At 40.2% G+C, this 16,467-nt stretch overlaps 1 protein-coding gene and 1 long non-coding RNA gene across 6 annotated transcripts in view; one reads left to right on the top strand and one right to left on the bottom strand.

Annotated features, from left to right (window-relative positions):
- The window catches only part of Znf608 (zinc finger protein 608), a 107,099-nt gene extending 98,902 nt beyond the window's left edge, over positions 1 to 8,197 (bottom strand). The window contains exons 1-3 of one of the 5 annotated variants that reach the window (XM_048811827.1): positions 7,910 to 7,932; positions 5,547 to 5,633; positions 3,430 to 4,534 (exon numbers count right to left, since the gene is read on the bottom strand). In XM_048811827.1, the coding sequence (XP_048667784.1) occupies positions 3,430 to 4,347 (918 nt within the window). In that variant the 5' untranslated portion in view covers positions 4,348 to 4,534; positions 5,547 to 5,633; positions 7,910 to 7,932. Of the gene's footprint in view, positions 1 to 3,429; positions 4,535 to 5,546; positions 5,756 to 5,922; positions 6,428 to 7,909 lie in introns of those variants that run through there. The other 4 variants (XM_048811825.1, XM_048811828.1, XM_048811829.1 and 1 more) reach the window with 4 other exon arrangements.
- Positions 5,834 to 7,800, top strand: LOC107143056. The gene is made up of 2 exons (XR_001503664.2): positions 5,834 to 5,967; positions 6,851 to 7,800. It is a non-coding gene; the product is annotated as an uncharacterized LOC107143056 (long non-coding RNA).
- Positions 8,198 to 16,467: the final 8,270 nt, after the last annotated feature.

Here is a 16,467-nt window from a genome sequence, read left to right as displayed (position 1 = left end):
AATGAAAGCAATATGATATTACAGAAATAATTCTCTTTGGGGAATATATATTGAATAGGACCCTAAGACACAACTATGTGACCTCTGTGTTTTTCATTTCCATTTAAGTATCAGCTGCTTTGAAGAATCTTCAAATTATCTAGCGATCAAATAAACCCACGTACAATACTCCATAGAACTGTTTATTTAGCCCAGACGAATGCCTCCCTCTCTGATAAGTCAAAACTATAAGACCGTTAAGGAGGGCACATAAAGAAGGGCTTCAACACAAGACTATTATGCATCAAAAGAAAGGAGGGGGGAGGTGGAGAGGCAGGTTTTAACATCCAAAAGCCAACCCATCAAATCTACTTATTCAGACATGTCACTGGTGGCTTAACCACGAAATGGGCTATAGAAATATAGCTCCAACATCTTAGAATTATGGCATGTTTTGATTTTGTTCACGTATTAAGGGAGTGGTGACTTTTACAACATGCTTGTGGTTTCCACATAAAGGAGTAGAACACTCACTGATTTAATTAGGTTTCATAAGGTCCAATTTATCATGTTTTACATGACTTTGTATAGTGAAGAAACAGAATAAACACACCAAAAAATAGACATTTAAGCATGCTGTGAAAATTAACCAGTGACAGCAAGTCTTATGAATCTCCTGTAAACCTTCCAAGGCGGGGTGGGCAAATGCGTACACACCTACACTCCCCTTTGGTTTTCACATGTAGCCCCTCCTGAGACACATCTGATTGCTGAAAATTAATCTTCTTCACTTTTAAGGATCTGGCTCTTCACAAACTCAGATAATCAAGCAAGGCTGAAATCCAAACACTGTATTTTTTTTTTAAATACCCTTCCTTAACGGCTGGGGATAATGGTTCAGTAAAGAAGAGCGCTTGCCTGGCATGCAGGAGGCCCTGGGTTCAATCCCCAGCACCACCTAAAATAAAATAAAACCTTCCTCAAAGATGCCTCAGAGTTGAAACATTTGTCAGGTGAAGCTTGTCCTACTCAATCTTTATTTCCTAAATAGGTATCTTCATATCATTAGGAAGTATTTTCTAAATTGAAGCCTAATTTGCCATAACCACTAGTTAGTGAAATTAGAGTTACTTCCCTGGGTGGCATTCATGCCAGGGAGTGCCATCATTGTGTGCCAAGGATGAAAGCATTCTTAAGTCCTTCTGGGGTGGAGTGGGATGGGGTGGGAAGGAAAGGCTTAAGGAATGAATTCTGAGATCCTGAGCCAACACCCCAGCTTGCTGAGAATGGCCAACCAAGCACTTCCAAATCGTCCCAAGAGGACCTTTGTGCCAATTTCAGTGGCTAAGGTTGGCAGTGCAGCTTCCTTCCCTCTTAGGGCCAGGAGTGAATCTAAGCACCATGTGCTCTCTCCCCTGCCCCATTCCAGCCCCACCATGACTTGTTTGCTCTTCATTTACGTAATTCATATGATCACATTTATACTGCTCTGACTGAAGATGGGTTGCGTGTATATGAATAATTTAATTCTTCCATTCTTCATCCAGTTTCCTCTGTGACTGGAAAGTGAAAAGAACACAAAAACTGGAGAACCGACACCAAGCTCTAATCTCAGTTGCCATGACAGCAGCCTTTTAGATCCTGAAATGTTCCGATTGCCAGCTAAACAAAATTGTTGAATGTGAACATTTGGCTGGAAGATTAAAAGGCTAAGGGGAATGCAAAAGGGCAGTACCTCCCACATTCCAGGCAGCCAGTGAATCCAATCAAATGCCTCTGACTCCTTAACCACAGCCATTGTGAGCACTGGATTAGGGCAATTCATCTAGATAGTTAAAGCAGATTAGAACTGCAATTTGAAGACTATTGGCAACAAAAGTAAATGCCCTACTGTACTAAGTAATAAGAACATTTTAAAACGCCTTTTAGTAGAAATTATGTGAAACTGCACACATTTAAACATAAGAACCAAAACCTGGGATTTTTAAAAGCTGATTTAAATTCATCAATATAGAATGCTGTCTAACCAAAAGGATATGAATTTTAAAAAGCGTTCAGTGGTCCTTTCCAAGTTTGGCATATTTAGCTACACTTAATATACCTCTGTCAACTTCTAAAATCAAAACTTTATTCCTAAAGTCCTTTTTGAATCTTGAATGCCCAAAAACAAAAATAAAAAAGGTTTAAATAGAGAACCATGAATAACTGTACACAGAAACAGCTACCCAAAGATATATACCACCACTTAAAATTCTGATCAGCAAAGAGCAAAAATCAAATCATTTAATAAGCATATTTCCAAACAACCACACCACGAGCCACATGATAGAAATCCTGCTTCTGCAAGGCACAACCTGTAGAATTAATCTAAAGGTTAATTTTACAGAAAGATCACTTACACCCCAATTAGCTCCTAACCTGCCTGGTGGACACAGCAGACATTACTCAATGCACAACAATCACATCCCAGACCAGCAAGACACAGGCCCCATTCCTAAGCAGCAAAACATTGGGGGCAGTTTTCCCAAGGCAGTGTTAAACTGCAGAATTTAAGACAATAACAAAGATGGGGGAAAGGACCCAAATGGTCTAAATCAGCATTGTTCAAGTGCAACACACAATCTAGTATTCAGCCTCATTCCCATGGTCTACCCCTTTGGCTATGTCTTCACAGTTCAGGAACATTAGTCCACCAAGTCTATTTTACTCTTCTTACAGCTTTACAGCTTCCCTGTGAAGCTGGCACCCAAGTGATAACACAAATCTCTAGCTAAAAACTTGGTGAGGGAACAAGGAAGGGTTATGGTCCTAGCAGCCACCAAAAATCATGTCAGTTTTGCTGCACATTTATGAAACCAATGACCCAACACCCCAAGCCTGGAGTTTAATTCAGAACCAATAACAGGAAACCATCCAAGGATATCCTTTGACTGAACTATTTTGGAGAAAGTAACAATGAATGGGCTGAGGGGGGAGTGTTAAATGGAATCCTGAACATTGCTCTCCACAGAGGAAACTTGAACCCTGCACCTAAGGACACATTACCAGCAATAATAGGGGCATGTAAACTAAACAGAACACTGTTCTCCTTTGGGGAGAAACCAGGACAAGAGGCAAGTGGGCGCCGTAAGCAGGTTTTCAAATAAAAGCACACCATAACTTGCTGACTGGCCAGGAGCCCACGTGCAGGGCAGAAGGTACTTACAACACTCAGACCCTCCCACCTGGGGGCCCAAAGCAGAAGCAGCAAAAGCAACAGCAGCAGGAGTCAAACACGGCACCTTGAAAGCGCCCCCATATCAAATTTTAATGTCAAGGACGTATCTCAGAGAAATCTCACAAAGAACGAAAGCACGAAGAAGTGTAAGGCACACAGAGGCACACCCCCACACACCCACACAAATGCACATAGAAGAGAGTGGGACATCTAGGAAGGCGACTTTATCCTACCTTCTCAGTTTTCAGTTTCTTGATTCGCCTGTGGCTCTCCTCCTCCTCCTCTTCCTTCTTTACCAACATAGAGTTTCCCATGAGCCCTGAATCCGGAGCACTTTTGCTAACTTCCCCTGCAGCCGCGACGCTGCCACTCCCAGTGCCCCCGCAGTGGAAGGGGCTCGCGCCACCTCCATTGCTCTTGGCCCCAAAGCCATAGAGGTGCCCCCCCGAAGGGGCCTGGCCGCCACTGCCATTCTGGTGGCCCTGCAGGAGGTCGTGCTTGTCCTTCCTGGATTTCCCCGCATCCTTATCCCGCTTGGCGCCTCGGCTGCTCTGGCTTTTACCTGGCTTCTCCTCTTTGCTTTTCCCACAGGAGCCTGCCCCCGCGGTGGCAGCGGAGGTGCTGGTGCTGGTACTATTGCTGTTTGGGTTGCCGCCGCCGCCGCCGCCGCCGCCGCTGCTCACACTTTGACCCAGCGCTGAATTCATGCCAGTTGCCTCTCCAGGGCGCCCTTGGACTTCCTGCCTCTTGCCAGTGCTGCTGATCTCGGGAATCCCATACAAGGCAGCAGAAGGCAGAGATTTATTAGCATCCTTAGAAGTTTTACTCCTTTTCACTTTTGATTTGCTGGTCTCTTTGTGTGAATTCCCCTGGGGAGCAGAGGGCTGAACAGAAGCAAATTTTAGGCCATCAGCTAAGGCTGCTGTAGCACTGGCCCCACTGGAGGCCGGACCTCCACAATCCTTAGAGCTGCTGCTGCTAGTGGTGTTGGTGGAATTATTCATCTCAAATTTCTGTCTGTCCTTCTCCAAATCAGCGTCCAAATCAATTATTAAATTTCCAACCCCGATTTCCCAATCATCGCCACTGTCATAAGTATCAACTGTATTTGGATCCACACCTTTTCCTGCAGTAGAAATGTTCACTGACATCCTGAAGATGAGCTCTCTAGAATAAAAATCCGATGAACTTTCCTTTGGAGATGAGGGGACATTCGTTTAGCTCCGCTGGGCTTTCTCTTAAAGAAAAAAAAAAAAATCTTCCAATCTTCCTCTTCTTTATCCTGCCCCACGAATGTGTCCAGGGATTTTACACCCTTCAGTCCAGGTCCACCTTTTCCTGTGAAGGGGGGAAAAGTCGAATATTTCTTGTCTGGGTGTTACCAGAATAAGAAAAGATTAATACTGGGGAGTCAGTAAGGGGTACAGGGAAGGATAGAGAGTAAGGTGCCTCATGTATTGTCTCCACAGTCCAATATCAGGTTTAAAGGAAAATAATCAGACCCAAAAAACAAACCCATGACAGTAAGCATCTTACTAAAATCCCTTTATCAACAACACAAGGATAATCACTTTTTTAAAAAGCATTAAAATATCTTAAGGATCTGATTCAAGTGCAGAAAGGTTTTTGTGGGTTTCTTTTAAATTTAGAATTTTGTCTGGCACATGTGATATCTCAGCCCCTGAAATACAGCTTTAACACTCAGACAAGAGGAACACAGCATTAAACAGCCCTAAACGTGTCCTAGCTCTTGCAGTTTAAAAGACCAGACCCTGGAAGTTTTCTGAAGACTAGTTTTCAGAATGATGTTGCTAATTTTTCCTTATTTCTAATTTTAGCACTTCTTTTTACAAATTGTCTGGGCAATCTGGTATTTGTTCCCAGTAAGGAACAGAAAAAACAACCAATAATCTCCCCACACACAAGCATACCTCTCTCCTATCCTCTCTTCCCCAACAGCTTATACATTTTTTTAAATTACACACGTCTTCAAGAGCATTTCTCTATATAAAAGACAGTGTTATATAAAAGGTTAAATATTTGCCTTGAGAAAAAAAAAATCCATCTAAACAATTCTACTATATCCCTAGGTCACAGAATTGCTCAGTCTGTTAAATATGGTGCTACTGACTGTACAGGGAAACTGATTAAGACATACACTTTAAGTGATCTGCGCCAAGGTGGCCTCAATGACCGCAAATGAGTGTGTGTTTGACAAAGAGCAGTTAAAACGGTTTTTAAAGGGATCAGCCCCTTTTTAACAGTTGATTGTCAAGGAAAAAAATAAATAAATATACATACACAGAGAGAGAGAGAGAAAGAGAGACAGACACAGAGAGAGATTGCTTACCTTTAATCCTTTATCATTTTTAATTAGGCCAGCAAATCAAAATGCATTTCCCACTCCACTCGGCAAACAAGCCTGTGCCTCATTTTACTTAAACACCAAATGATCAAGAAGGAAGAAACCAAATAACACATCTCAGCCAGAATAATCACTCGATAACATTATTCCACCTCCCCACCCCCCTCTTTTGGCAAACGGATCAGGAGTCCTTTTCTCCTTAAAAAAATGTGTCACTGTACAGCTGGAAGATAATGTTTCACATTCACAACAGAAGCACCAAAGGTTTTTTTCCCTCTTAACAAGCATCGAGAATAATAGGGTTTAAAAGAGAGGAGAGAGAGAGAGAGAGAAAGAGCTTAGAGAAAAAAGTTTTCCCAACTTCTCATTCCGCCTTCAGTTCCAGACTTCAGAGTCACCGTGATCAGTAAGTAATGATCCCATGTAGCAAACCTACAGGCGTCCGCTAGTAACAAGACAGAATGTGCTAACATCGGGATAAATTAGTGAAAGGGAAGAAAGAATAAGAAGAAAGGACTGAAAATCTGGGCTGGATTCCGCCTGTTAGTCGGGAAGTGGCATTTTTCCGCCCGTCCTGACAGATTTGATTTCTCGAACTAACTTAAGAGACAAGGAGGGGGAAGAAGAATGGAGGGAGGAGGAAGAGGAGAAGGAGGAAGAAAGGGTGGGATGAGAAGCTGAGCCAGAGGAGAAGAAGAAAGGTGTGGAGGAGGAGGGAGCAGACGATTCAGTGAGCTGATAAACCAGTTATAACAGCATTCGCTCGGGGCGGGGGGCAGCCGAGTGGGGGAAATAACGGCGTTTAAAATGGGCTCAGACTTCGAAACCTAAAGGATGTGATGTTTTCCTGTTTTATGTTGTTTTAAGAAAAAGGAACCGAGTTCCTTAGTATAGCCCTGGGGGGGGAGGGCGGGGGGGGAGTTAAAATCCTCTGTCGCTCAAGTCCATCAGTCATGTGGTAATTCGATAATTAGAGTTTAAAAAAAAAATAAGACGACCTTTTTCAAGACAGTTTTTCCCCTTACACACGCAGCAAACGGTGCGTCTCCCTTCTATTTATTTTTTTCTCTCCTCCTCCACCTCTCGCCCACCCCCTCCTGTGTTTAGTCAGATGGCCTCGGAGCTTGGCTTAGTATTTTTAATTAGCTGGCGTTTGGAAGCTAAAAGCAGTAATGAATTGTTGATGGATTGGAAGTGGAGAGTCGCTTTGCTGGAAATGTCGGGGCCGGGAGAGGGGGATGGGCGAGTTAGCAACAACCAACCATCTAAAAGGAGCGATTTTGTTACAGTGCAAGCCTTTCACATCACGTGAGGATCAAGGGCTCAATTGGTTGTCGTGAGAACAAAAATGGTGACAAGCGTATCAAGAAAATACTGATCTGGTCTTTAAAAAAAAGCTGAAGGTCTCTCGCCTCCCCCCGCACCCACTTCCCCCACCGTCGCCCCGCCCCCACCCGCAGTGGGCGAAGCTACAAGTTATGAATGTGAAACATTTCTCAGATCTAGGATCTCGGAAGTTCGGAAGGAGTGAAATGTAATGAGCACAAGAGCAAAGCAGATGTTTTAAAGAAACACCTTATAAACCTTTCCTCAACTTATCTCCAATTTGTTGGCTTTCCCAAGGGGCCAGAGACGCGGACGCCTGGGGGAGGGGGAGAGCACCTCCGAACTATTAGGATTTTAGGGACCCCTTCATGTATTACACAAAGAAAAAAAAAACATTTTTTCTAGCTTTCAAACTGGGTCCTTAAATAAACACACCATTGTTACTATTTGTGGGTTTGTTTGGGTTGGGTGGGGCTTTTTTTTTTTTCCTTCTTTTTCTCTTAATGGTGTCTTTGCTGGTTGCTTTTTTTAAGACGGTGGAAAATGGTAGTTATAACCATTATATGTAATGGATGAATGTCCCCTTAATATTAAATTATTGGGCACTAGAATGTGACAGGAGACAAAAATCGGCTTGTTCTGCCCTTGCCCCCATTTTAATGGCTCTGTTTGGGAGGGGATCTGCCCAGCTAGGAAACGAGAGGAAGAAGGTAAGGTGCGCTAGAGAATTGACACTACGGACCAGGATATGTAACTGTGTCACTTTTATTCTCCTTTGGGTTAGAGCCCAAAAGGTAATTTACTCTAAGTTACCCCGAGTGCCCAGTCAAGCTTAATTTGTGTGAAGAAGTTACAAATGCTTTACCCTCCACTGAATAAAATTCACCCTTCTTGGGTTGTTCTAAATGCAAAAGCCAAATCCTGTAACTAGTTCCTCATTTCAATGCATAAAACTCGCACATTCCCCTGCATGAAGTCCCCGCTAAGTGCTATATAGAGACACACCACGCAACCGTACTTACGGTCTGTATGGGATCGAGTTGACCTTTTCCTTCTAACTGCATTGAATGTGTTTGGTTGCAGCCGCTTTATTTTGGAAATTATAATCTCTTCAACAAATTTTTTATTAAAGAAGATGGACCATCAAATATCACAGACTGTCCTGTGTATTTTTTATAAAAACAAAAAATAAAATTAAAACAAAAAACAAAAATCCCCCTGGTGCACACACACAAGCTTTTTCTGCAACAACTGAAATCAGGACCGAAACACAACACACACACAGGGGGAGTGGAGCAAAAGGAGCTCTCAGCCTCTATACCTGAAAGGGACTTTTCTTTGTTCCCAATGCCCTTTCGCATCGGGCCAATCAGAGAGCAGCTTTTATGAAACTGGGCTCTCTCATTGGCTAGCTGCTTTCTCTTGGCTACTGTAGGGGGTTGAGATATACACACGTATAAAACACACACTGAGCCCGGGTGGGGGTGCGGTGGGGGGTAGTTGTGGAGACAAAGCGTTTTATTTTCCAACCAGATAGGGGTTGAGAAACCTCCCGCAGTAAGAAGGGGAAAAAAAATGGAGCACCCGTTTCAATTACTACATCATTCACATAAAACACTTATTTATTAAAACAAATCTCAAACAGGCTGCGAAAAGAGGATGTCGGTAAATACAAGTTTGATTGTGTTATCTTGGGGAAAATAATGTATGTGATCGCTCGGTGGCAGAGGGAAGCCAAATGAGCCACTAGCGCGTAGCGAGGAGAACAGGGAGGCTGGCTGTGTGGAAATGACTTCGAGCGTTTTGCTGGCTTCCCTTCCTTGTTCCAAGGACTCGGCAGCCTAACTCCCAAGAATGATTTTCTGTATTGCAGCTTCAGGCTCTCAGCCCTCCCCCACCACTTTGCCCTTCTTGCAATTTTTTTTTTCCCTGTGTTTTTTGCTCGCTGATTAAATAAGAAAAATCGATCTGGGGGTAAAGGCGGCGGTGGGGAAACAAGTAACCCTTTTGTTTCCAGTCTTCGGGTTTACAACCACTGAAGTGTGAACGCTGGCAACCATTTAGCCAACACTACAGGAACGGTTCTTCCCTTAAATTAGTAACAAACCTTTCCACCTGGTCATATGAGGCTCCAAAAAATAAAAAATACAATAAGGCCACCGCCAACCATATTAACACCTCGGGCCAGTCTCATATTTTTTTTTTTAAATCGATTTGTGGGAGATAAAATATACTAGGAAGATTAACCCCTTAAATAGTCCCAGTCCACATTTTTAAACCATTGGGATTGTTGTAAGTCCTCTTTCCCCAAATCTTTAACCCTAACTTGGGAGAGTGGGGTATCTTAATTCTCTGAATGCTACATCTGCAATCCACAACCCCCATAATTTAGTTTTTATTGTAGGACATATGCAACCAGGTTAATAAGATTCATGACATAGTTAAGAGGTTAATATGCAATAACAAGTTGTTAATATATCTTTAAATGAATGTGTTTATATATTAAGTCTTCAGAGTATGTTTTATTTATAATTTTTCATGGTTGCTTTCCATTATTTTTAGGAGCTATAATATGGAAATTTTGAAGCCAATGGTCGCTCTGAATTTAATGGAAAGCATCATGATCCCAAATTTTAAGGATCCAGTAATAGTGGGATTGTAATTTCCACTGACAATTGCAATTTAAGAATGTGTCTTAACAAAGTCAAATGGACACATAAAGTGAATTAGTGCTAGCAAAAGATAGCATATGATGTAAATATTCAGTGATGACTTTGTGGATCAATACAAATATTTATGTCACATGTTTTAAGTACTGGCTATTGACTCATGTTTGAGCTTTTAATATATTTAGTCCATTAGAAAAAAAAATGCCAATTTGTTGTTTCACTACACTAGATGAACTAGATTTGATGCTGCAAACAGTAATAGACAGCAGTTTCCACCCTTTATTGGGGTGTATAAACCAGAGGAATGCAATCTATAATAGTCCTTAGATCTCCCTAAATGCATTTGCATTCAAATGGAAGCTGTACATAAACAAACAAAATGGGACAAATAAAATATCTCATATCCATTTACCTTCCATTTTAGTTTTGATATTTGTTTTATAGTTTTGAATGTACAGATTTTACATTTGCATATGGGCCTGTTGATGATAACACAGCACCTTAATTTTTCAGCTTTCAGAGGAGTGGTTCCTCAAAGCATCAGATCACTCTTGGGTACTTCCTAGGTCTCTGGGGTGTCCTCTCCATTTCAGCCTTTGGAAGCCTATGGTTACACCCATGTGTTACATCAGTTTGGAAAAAAAAATAATAATGGTTAGCTCTTAATAACAACAGGACTTCAAAGGGCATTTTAAAAAATGAGACCCAGTGACAATGGAGAAGTATAGGGCTCCTCCAATATATCTCCTTAAGTAAAAGCAAAGCACAAGTCTACAGCATAGATTTATTGTAATCAAAACCAAAGTCTAAGAATACACACACTTTCTAAACTAGCTCTAACTTCACACTTCACCCTACCCCTTAACCCTTTTTATTAAACATCACTGGCCAAAGATGAAGGTTTATGTCCAAATACACCACATGTTAAACTCAATTATTTGATAAATTAAAGCATTTTCTTCTATGCTAGCATCTCCATACTCCCCTTACACCCTATCCCCATCTCCTGGTTTCCAAGTTCTTCCAGGCAACTTTTAAATAAAACAATGTTGTCAGGGCTGGAGTTGTGGCTCGGTGGTAGAATGCTTGCCTTGCATGGGTGAGGCACTGGGTTTGAGTCTCAGCATCACATATAAATAAATAAATAAATAAATAAATAAATAAATAAATAAATAAATAAATGTCTATCAACAACTAAAAATATATTAAACAAAACAACAGTGTTGTGATACTGGCTTTACATGTGGTGTTTGTTTGACAAAGGGGCCAATCAAGAGATTCCTCCTGCCTCAGCCTGCACCACTGCACCTAGCATAATTTTACATTATAGTGTGTGTCAACTCAGAGATTTGGAAGGGGGAAGGAGATGTTTGAAAAAGAGGAAAGGACTGGAGAAAGCATAACAATAATGTCAAAGGGGCAGTTGAAGGGTGTCATCCCACCTCCAGAGACCGCCATTACTTCTCCCTGGGACTTTGCCTAGGATATACTGCGTTCTTTAGAAGGTAATCAAAAGGTTTTGGCAAAAGCTAAGGAAGTCAAAGGCTTCAGGCAATAAGATGGAAAAACACGATGGTCTTTGTCTCTCTTTCCTCTGATTTGGGGTATGTTAATAAGGATCAGAAACAATTTCTTAAATTTTTGTTTGTTTTGTTGTACTTGATATTGAACCCAGCTTGTTCCACTGAGCTACACCCCCCGGGGCCCTTCTTATTTTTTAAGTCAGGACCTGGCTAAGTTGCTGAGGCTGACTGCAAACATGCGATCCTCCTGCCTCAGCTTTCCCAGTCATTGGGATTTCAGGCATGCATCACTGTGACCAGTGAGTTTTTGCTTATTTGGAAGCAAGTCTATTCCTTGACCTAGTTTTTTAAATCTGTGCCAACATCAACACTTGAAATCTACTCAAGACCAAGGGAAAAAATATAAAAATAAAAATAAATTCTATGCATAAATGGACTTAATTTATAGAAAAAGGAACTTAATTTAAACATATATAAATGTACTGGCTACAGGCTAACTCAGGAAAAATGTAGAGAAAGATCCTTATCTATTTGAGACTGTTATGCAATGGTCTGCCTGAAGGCAATGGGCAGGTGACCTACTCTGTTTTCTAGGGAAGGTAGAGTTGGTGATTTATTAAACATCCACACAAACATTACCAGGTCTTCACCCTTTTTCCCTATAATTAATAGGTAATATATAATAGATATAGATAAAGGTATAAATAGTTTTTTTTCATGTATTTCATATATATATCAGGTAAGCACTCTATCTCTGAGCTACATCCACACTTCCATATAGATTATATATATGGGGGGAAGGGGAGGATTGAACTCAGGGGCACTTAACCATGGAGCCACATCCTCAGCCCTTTTTATTTAATTTTTATTTTGAGATAGGGTCTCACTAAGTTGTTGAGGCTTGCCTCAAACTTGTGATCTTCTTGCCTCAGACTCCTGGAGTAGCTGAAATTACAGGCATGTGCCACCATGCCCAGCTCCTAGGTAATATCTTAACTTTCTACTTGCTAAAGAGCTACTAGAAAAACTTTCTCTGCCCTTTTACACCTGCATACTAAAACCAATTCAAGTTTCTGTGGAGAACTTTTAACAATATCCTTCTCTGGCTAACTCTCATCAAAGAGATGAGCAGTGTTCTTGGTCAAATATTTGATATTTTACACTATTCAGAAATATCACTGGACCAAGATACAACACCCAAAAGCTGGTGTACAGGTGAGAGAGAGGACCGTGTATACTGAAACATTTCCGGTCCTTTGTATGGTTTAGACATGGGGGGTGGGGTGAATGGGAAAGAATGACACCAGTGGTGTATTCTGCTGTGAAAGTCTTGGATATTTCTGAAAAAACATGTTGTGACTATTGATACTTACAAACATTGCATAACATGGCTATATTAAACTTTTCAGGTCATTTTTGTGCTCTACTAACTCATCTTCAATTTAAATTCCTTTCAGTATGATAAAGGGACTTTGTATCTAAAAGAGAGAATAAGGGCTGGGGATGTGGCTCAAGCGGTAGCACACTCGCCTGGCATGCGTGCGGCCCAGGTTCGATCCTCAGCACCACATACAAACAAAGATGTTGTGTCCTCCAAAAACTAAAAAATAAATATTAAAATTCTCTCCCTCTCACTCTTAAAAGAATATGTTCTTTAAAAAAAAAAATAAAAGAGAATAATAACTACATTGACAAATCTTAATAATACAGTTTAGTTCAAAAGAGTTAGGATGACATCAAGCAAATATTGCACAGATTGATTTAAGAGTACATAAATACAGGACTGGGGATATAGCTCAGTGGCTGAGCATTTGCCTAGTATGAACAAGGTCCACATTTCATCCTCAGTATAAGAAAGGAAGGAGAAAGAAAGAAAGAAAGTTGAAGAAGGTGATTCTTTTCCCTATAGATTCATATAATTCCTCATTCCTTCTCCCAATCCTACACCTTAAAATAATCAAAAAGGAAAAGCAGATTGTATCCCTTTCATGCCTTTCAGTTCCAAAGAACCTAGCAAACCACTGCAAAACAGCACATTCTTTTAAAGGAAAACATTTGTATACTGCTTGCATTGAGAGAATTGTAATGTAGGTCAGTGTTAAGTGACTGAAATCGTACCCCTGCTTGGCCCAGACTCTTGCGGTGTAGTGTGTGCTACTCTATCTGAACTGGTGCCCTAGCAAGGTCTGTGGATCCGTTAGCAAAGTAAGGCAATTTACATTGCATGTAATGAAACCATTTCTGGAAAAGGATTTTTCCTTTATGCTGGTAGAGACTGGGTACATAAAGAAGATCAAAACACAAACTACATTAAAAAAAAAAAACTACTTATTGGAGATTGCTGTTACTGGTTTTATTACAATATGTATTTTACAGATTTAGGTAATAGCCCTGATTTTTCAAATCGACCTCTGTTTAGACACGTTTCACTTTGGGCTGTTTCTTGTCTGCAAAATTACAGTCATTTGCACGTTATTACAGTGAGTAGGAGACAGATTGTATTTAGCATTGGGTGGGGGAAGGGTTATTATGGGAAGTGATCTGCTACGGTCAGCACATAATTTTAGCCTGAAGAAAATTGCTTCTGAATGGCTGGTCTGTTAGCTAGCCAAGGAATGGGCACTGGGAGAGACTGCAAAATACTTCTGCTTAATCTGCATTATAGAGTTATTCTCATTTCCAGAAAGATGGCCTGTGGAAACAATGTTTGTAAAACTAAATTTAAGAACTTGTAGGTGAAATGTTGTCACTGCTCTATTTGAATTTAAAACAACTACAAAAAAAAAAAAAAAAGCCATCCTACCAAACAGGGAAGGACAAAAAGCAACAGGACACAGCCATTATGTTGCACTTCATCTTTCTTCCTTGCCTCCCTTTCTCTGTCTGCTTCCACTTCTGTCATTTAAAAAAAAAAAAATCCTGCTATGATTTATAACAGATTTTTATACATATGTAAATTTATGAGAGCAATAGCAAATGCATTGATAAATGTATCTTTAACTTTCATACACATGTGATTTCAGAGGGAAAATACCTAAAATAGCTTCTTTGTGGAATTCCCTGAATTGTGAAAGTATTTAATATATTTTTGGTTCTAGAATTTAAGGATTTTTACACTTTATGAAGTATACTCTGTGCACATTTCATGAAGCTGACTGAAGATTAATAAAGCATTGATGCTTATCAGAAACAGTAAATCCTGCCTAATTTATAGCCCTTATGCATCTCCTAGGAAGTCTTAACATTCGTGGTTAGAAGAAACAAGAAGACTAAAGTTTATTTTAAAGAAGAATAAAAGAGTCCCATTATACTCAGCTCCTTTGGCTGTTGAATATCACTTTTGTTGTGAACAACTGTGCCTCTTTTGTTTTCAAAACAAGCTTCCCTAAAGGATGAATCACTACAATCATTTGGAGAATATGCAATAAACAACAGAAAGCCAGAAAGTTGTTGGCTTTTTTCTCAGCAGAGCGTTTTCTCCCCATCCTCTCCCAATTCCACAGAGTCTCCAGGGCACCAGCCAATCATCATTATGGAAATGTGGTTCTCAGCTTCCTGATTGGTTGACTCCTGGGCCAGGATGTTAAAGTTCCTTCAGCTCAGCATACACTGTGCATGTTGGCCTGCTCTAGGGACCCCCTTCTTCCAAAAATATTTTGATTTCTCTTTTCACTTTCTTATTTCTCTTCTGTTATTTCCTTCTGTTTTCTTCCTCCTTCTCTTTCTCTTCTTCATCATAGTCTTCGGGTTCTTAAAATCAGCCAGGGAAGCACTTTGTATATATTTTTAACACATAATGATCATATTGGAGATCTGCTAAGAGAGTTGAAGGTTCAGGGACATTTCGTTTAACCATATTTTAATGTTTTCTATATATCTGGGATTTCATGGTTTGTGGATTTTTAGAGGAATCTCACGAAGTTAAATAACACATTGTTTGAATATGTGTTCTATCCCCACCCCCGAATAGTGGATATTGAATACAGGGACACTCCACCACTGAACTACATCCCTAACCCTTTTATTTATTTTGAGATAGGGTCATGCTAAGCTTCCCAGGCTGGCCTTGCTTGGATTTGTGATCCTAGTACTTCAACCTCCATAGTCACTGCAATCAGAGGTGTGGACCACTGTGCTGGTCATATGCTTTATTTTTTATAATTCTAAGCATTATCTGGCCTAACAAGAATTTTCTGCTTTGTTATCTTTTTTAATTATAGCATTAAATTAAAAACTTTTGAGCTTAATACTGAATAGTAGATTTGTCAAACCATTTTTAAGGGCAAAAAAGATGATGCACTTTTTTTATAATTAAAACAATGAATTTTACCAATAATTTTTTAAATGTTTTAAAAATTTAGCTATTCCAAAAGACCCACAAGTGTCTTAAGAGTACACTTTTTTTTGAGGTGAAAGACTTATACAATGAAAACTACAGAACCCTAAAGAGAGAAATAGAAGAAGATCTTAGAAGATGGAAAAATATACCCTGTTCATGGATAGGCAGAACTAACATCAACAAAATGGCGATATTACCAAAAGTTCTCTATAGGTTTAATGCAATGCCAATCAAAATCCCAACGGCATTTCTTGTAGAAATAGAGAAAGCAATCATGAAATTCATATGGAAAAATAAACGACCCAGAATAGCAAAAACAATGCTAAGCAGGAAGTGTGAATCAGGCGGTATAGCGATACCAGACTTCAAACTATACTACAGAGCAATAGTAACAAAAACAGCATGGTACTGGTACCAAAACAGGCGGGTGGACCAATGGTACAGAATAGAGGACACAGAAACCAATCCACAAAACTACAACTATCTTATATTTGATAAAGGGGCTAAAAGCATGCAATGGAGGAAGGATAGCATCTTCAACAAATGGTGCTGGGAAAACTGGAAATCCATATGCAACAAAATGAAACTGAACCCCTTTCTCTCGCCATGCACAAAAGTGAATTCAAAATGGATCAAGGAGCTTGATATCAAATCAGAGACGCGTCGTCTGATAGAAGAAAAAGTTGGCTACGATCTACAGTCGGTGGGGTCGGGCTCCAAATTCCTCAATAGGACACCCATAGCACAAAAGTTAATAACTAGAATCAACAAATGGGACTTACTCAAACTAAAAAGTTTTTTCTCAGCAAAAGAAACAATAAGAGAGGTAAATAGGGAGCCTACACCCTGGGAACAAATCTTTACTCCTCACACTTCAGATAGAGCCCTAATATCCAGAGTATACAAAGAACTCAAAAAATTAGACAATAAGAGAACAAACAACCCAATCAACAAATGGGCCAAGGACCTGAACAGACACTTCTCAGAGGAGGACATACAGTCAATCAACAAGTACATGAAAAAATGCTCACCATCTCTAGCTGTCAGAG

This window comes from Marmota marmota, unplaced genomic scaffold (genome assembly GCF_001458135.2).
Source record: "Marmota marmota marmota unplaced genomic scaffold, marMar, whole genome shotgun sequence".
NCBI classification, from domain to species: domain Eukaryota; kingdom Metazoa; phylum Chordata; class Mammalia; order Rodentia; family Sciuridae; genus Marmota; species Marmota marmota.
Note: the sequence above shows the minus strand (reverse complement) of the source record. Positions and strands in the feature narration are given on the sequence as shown.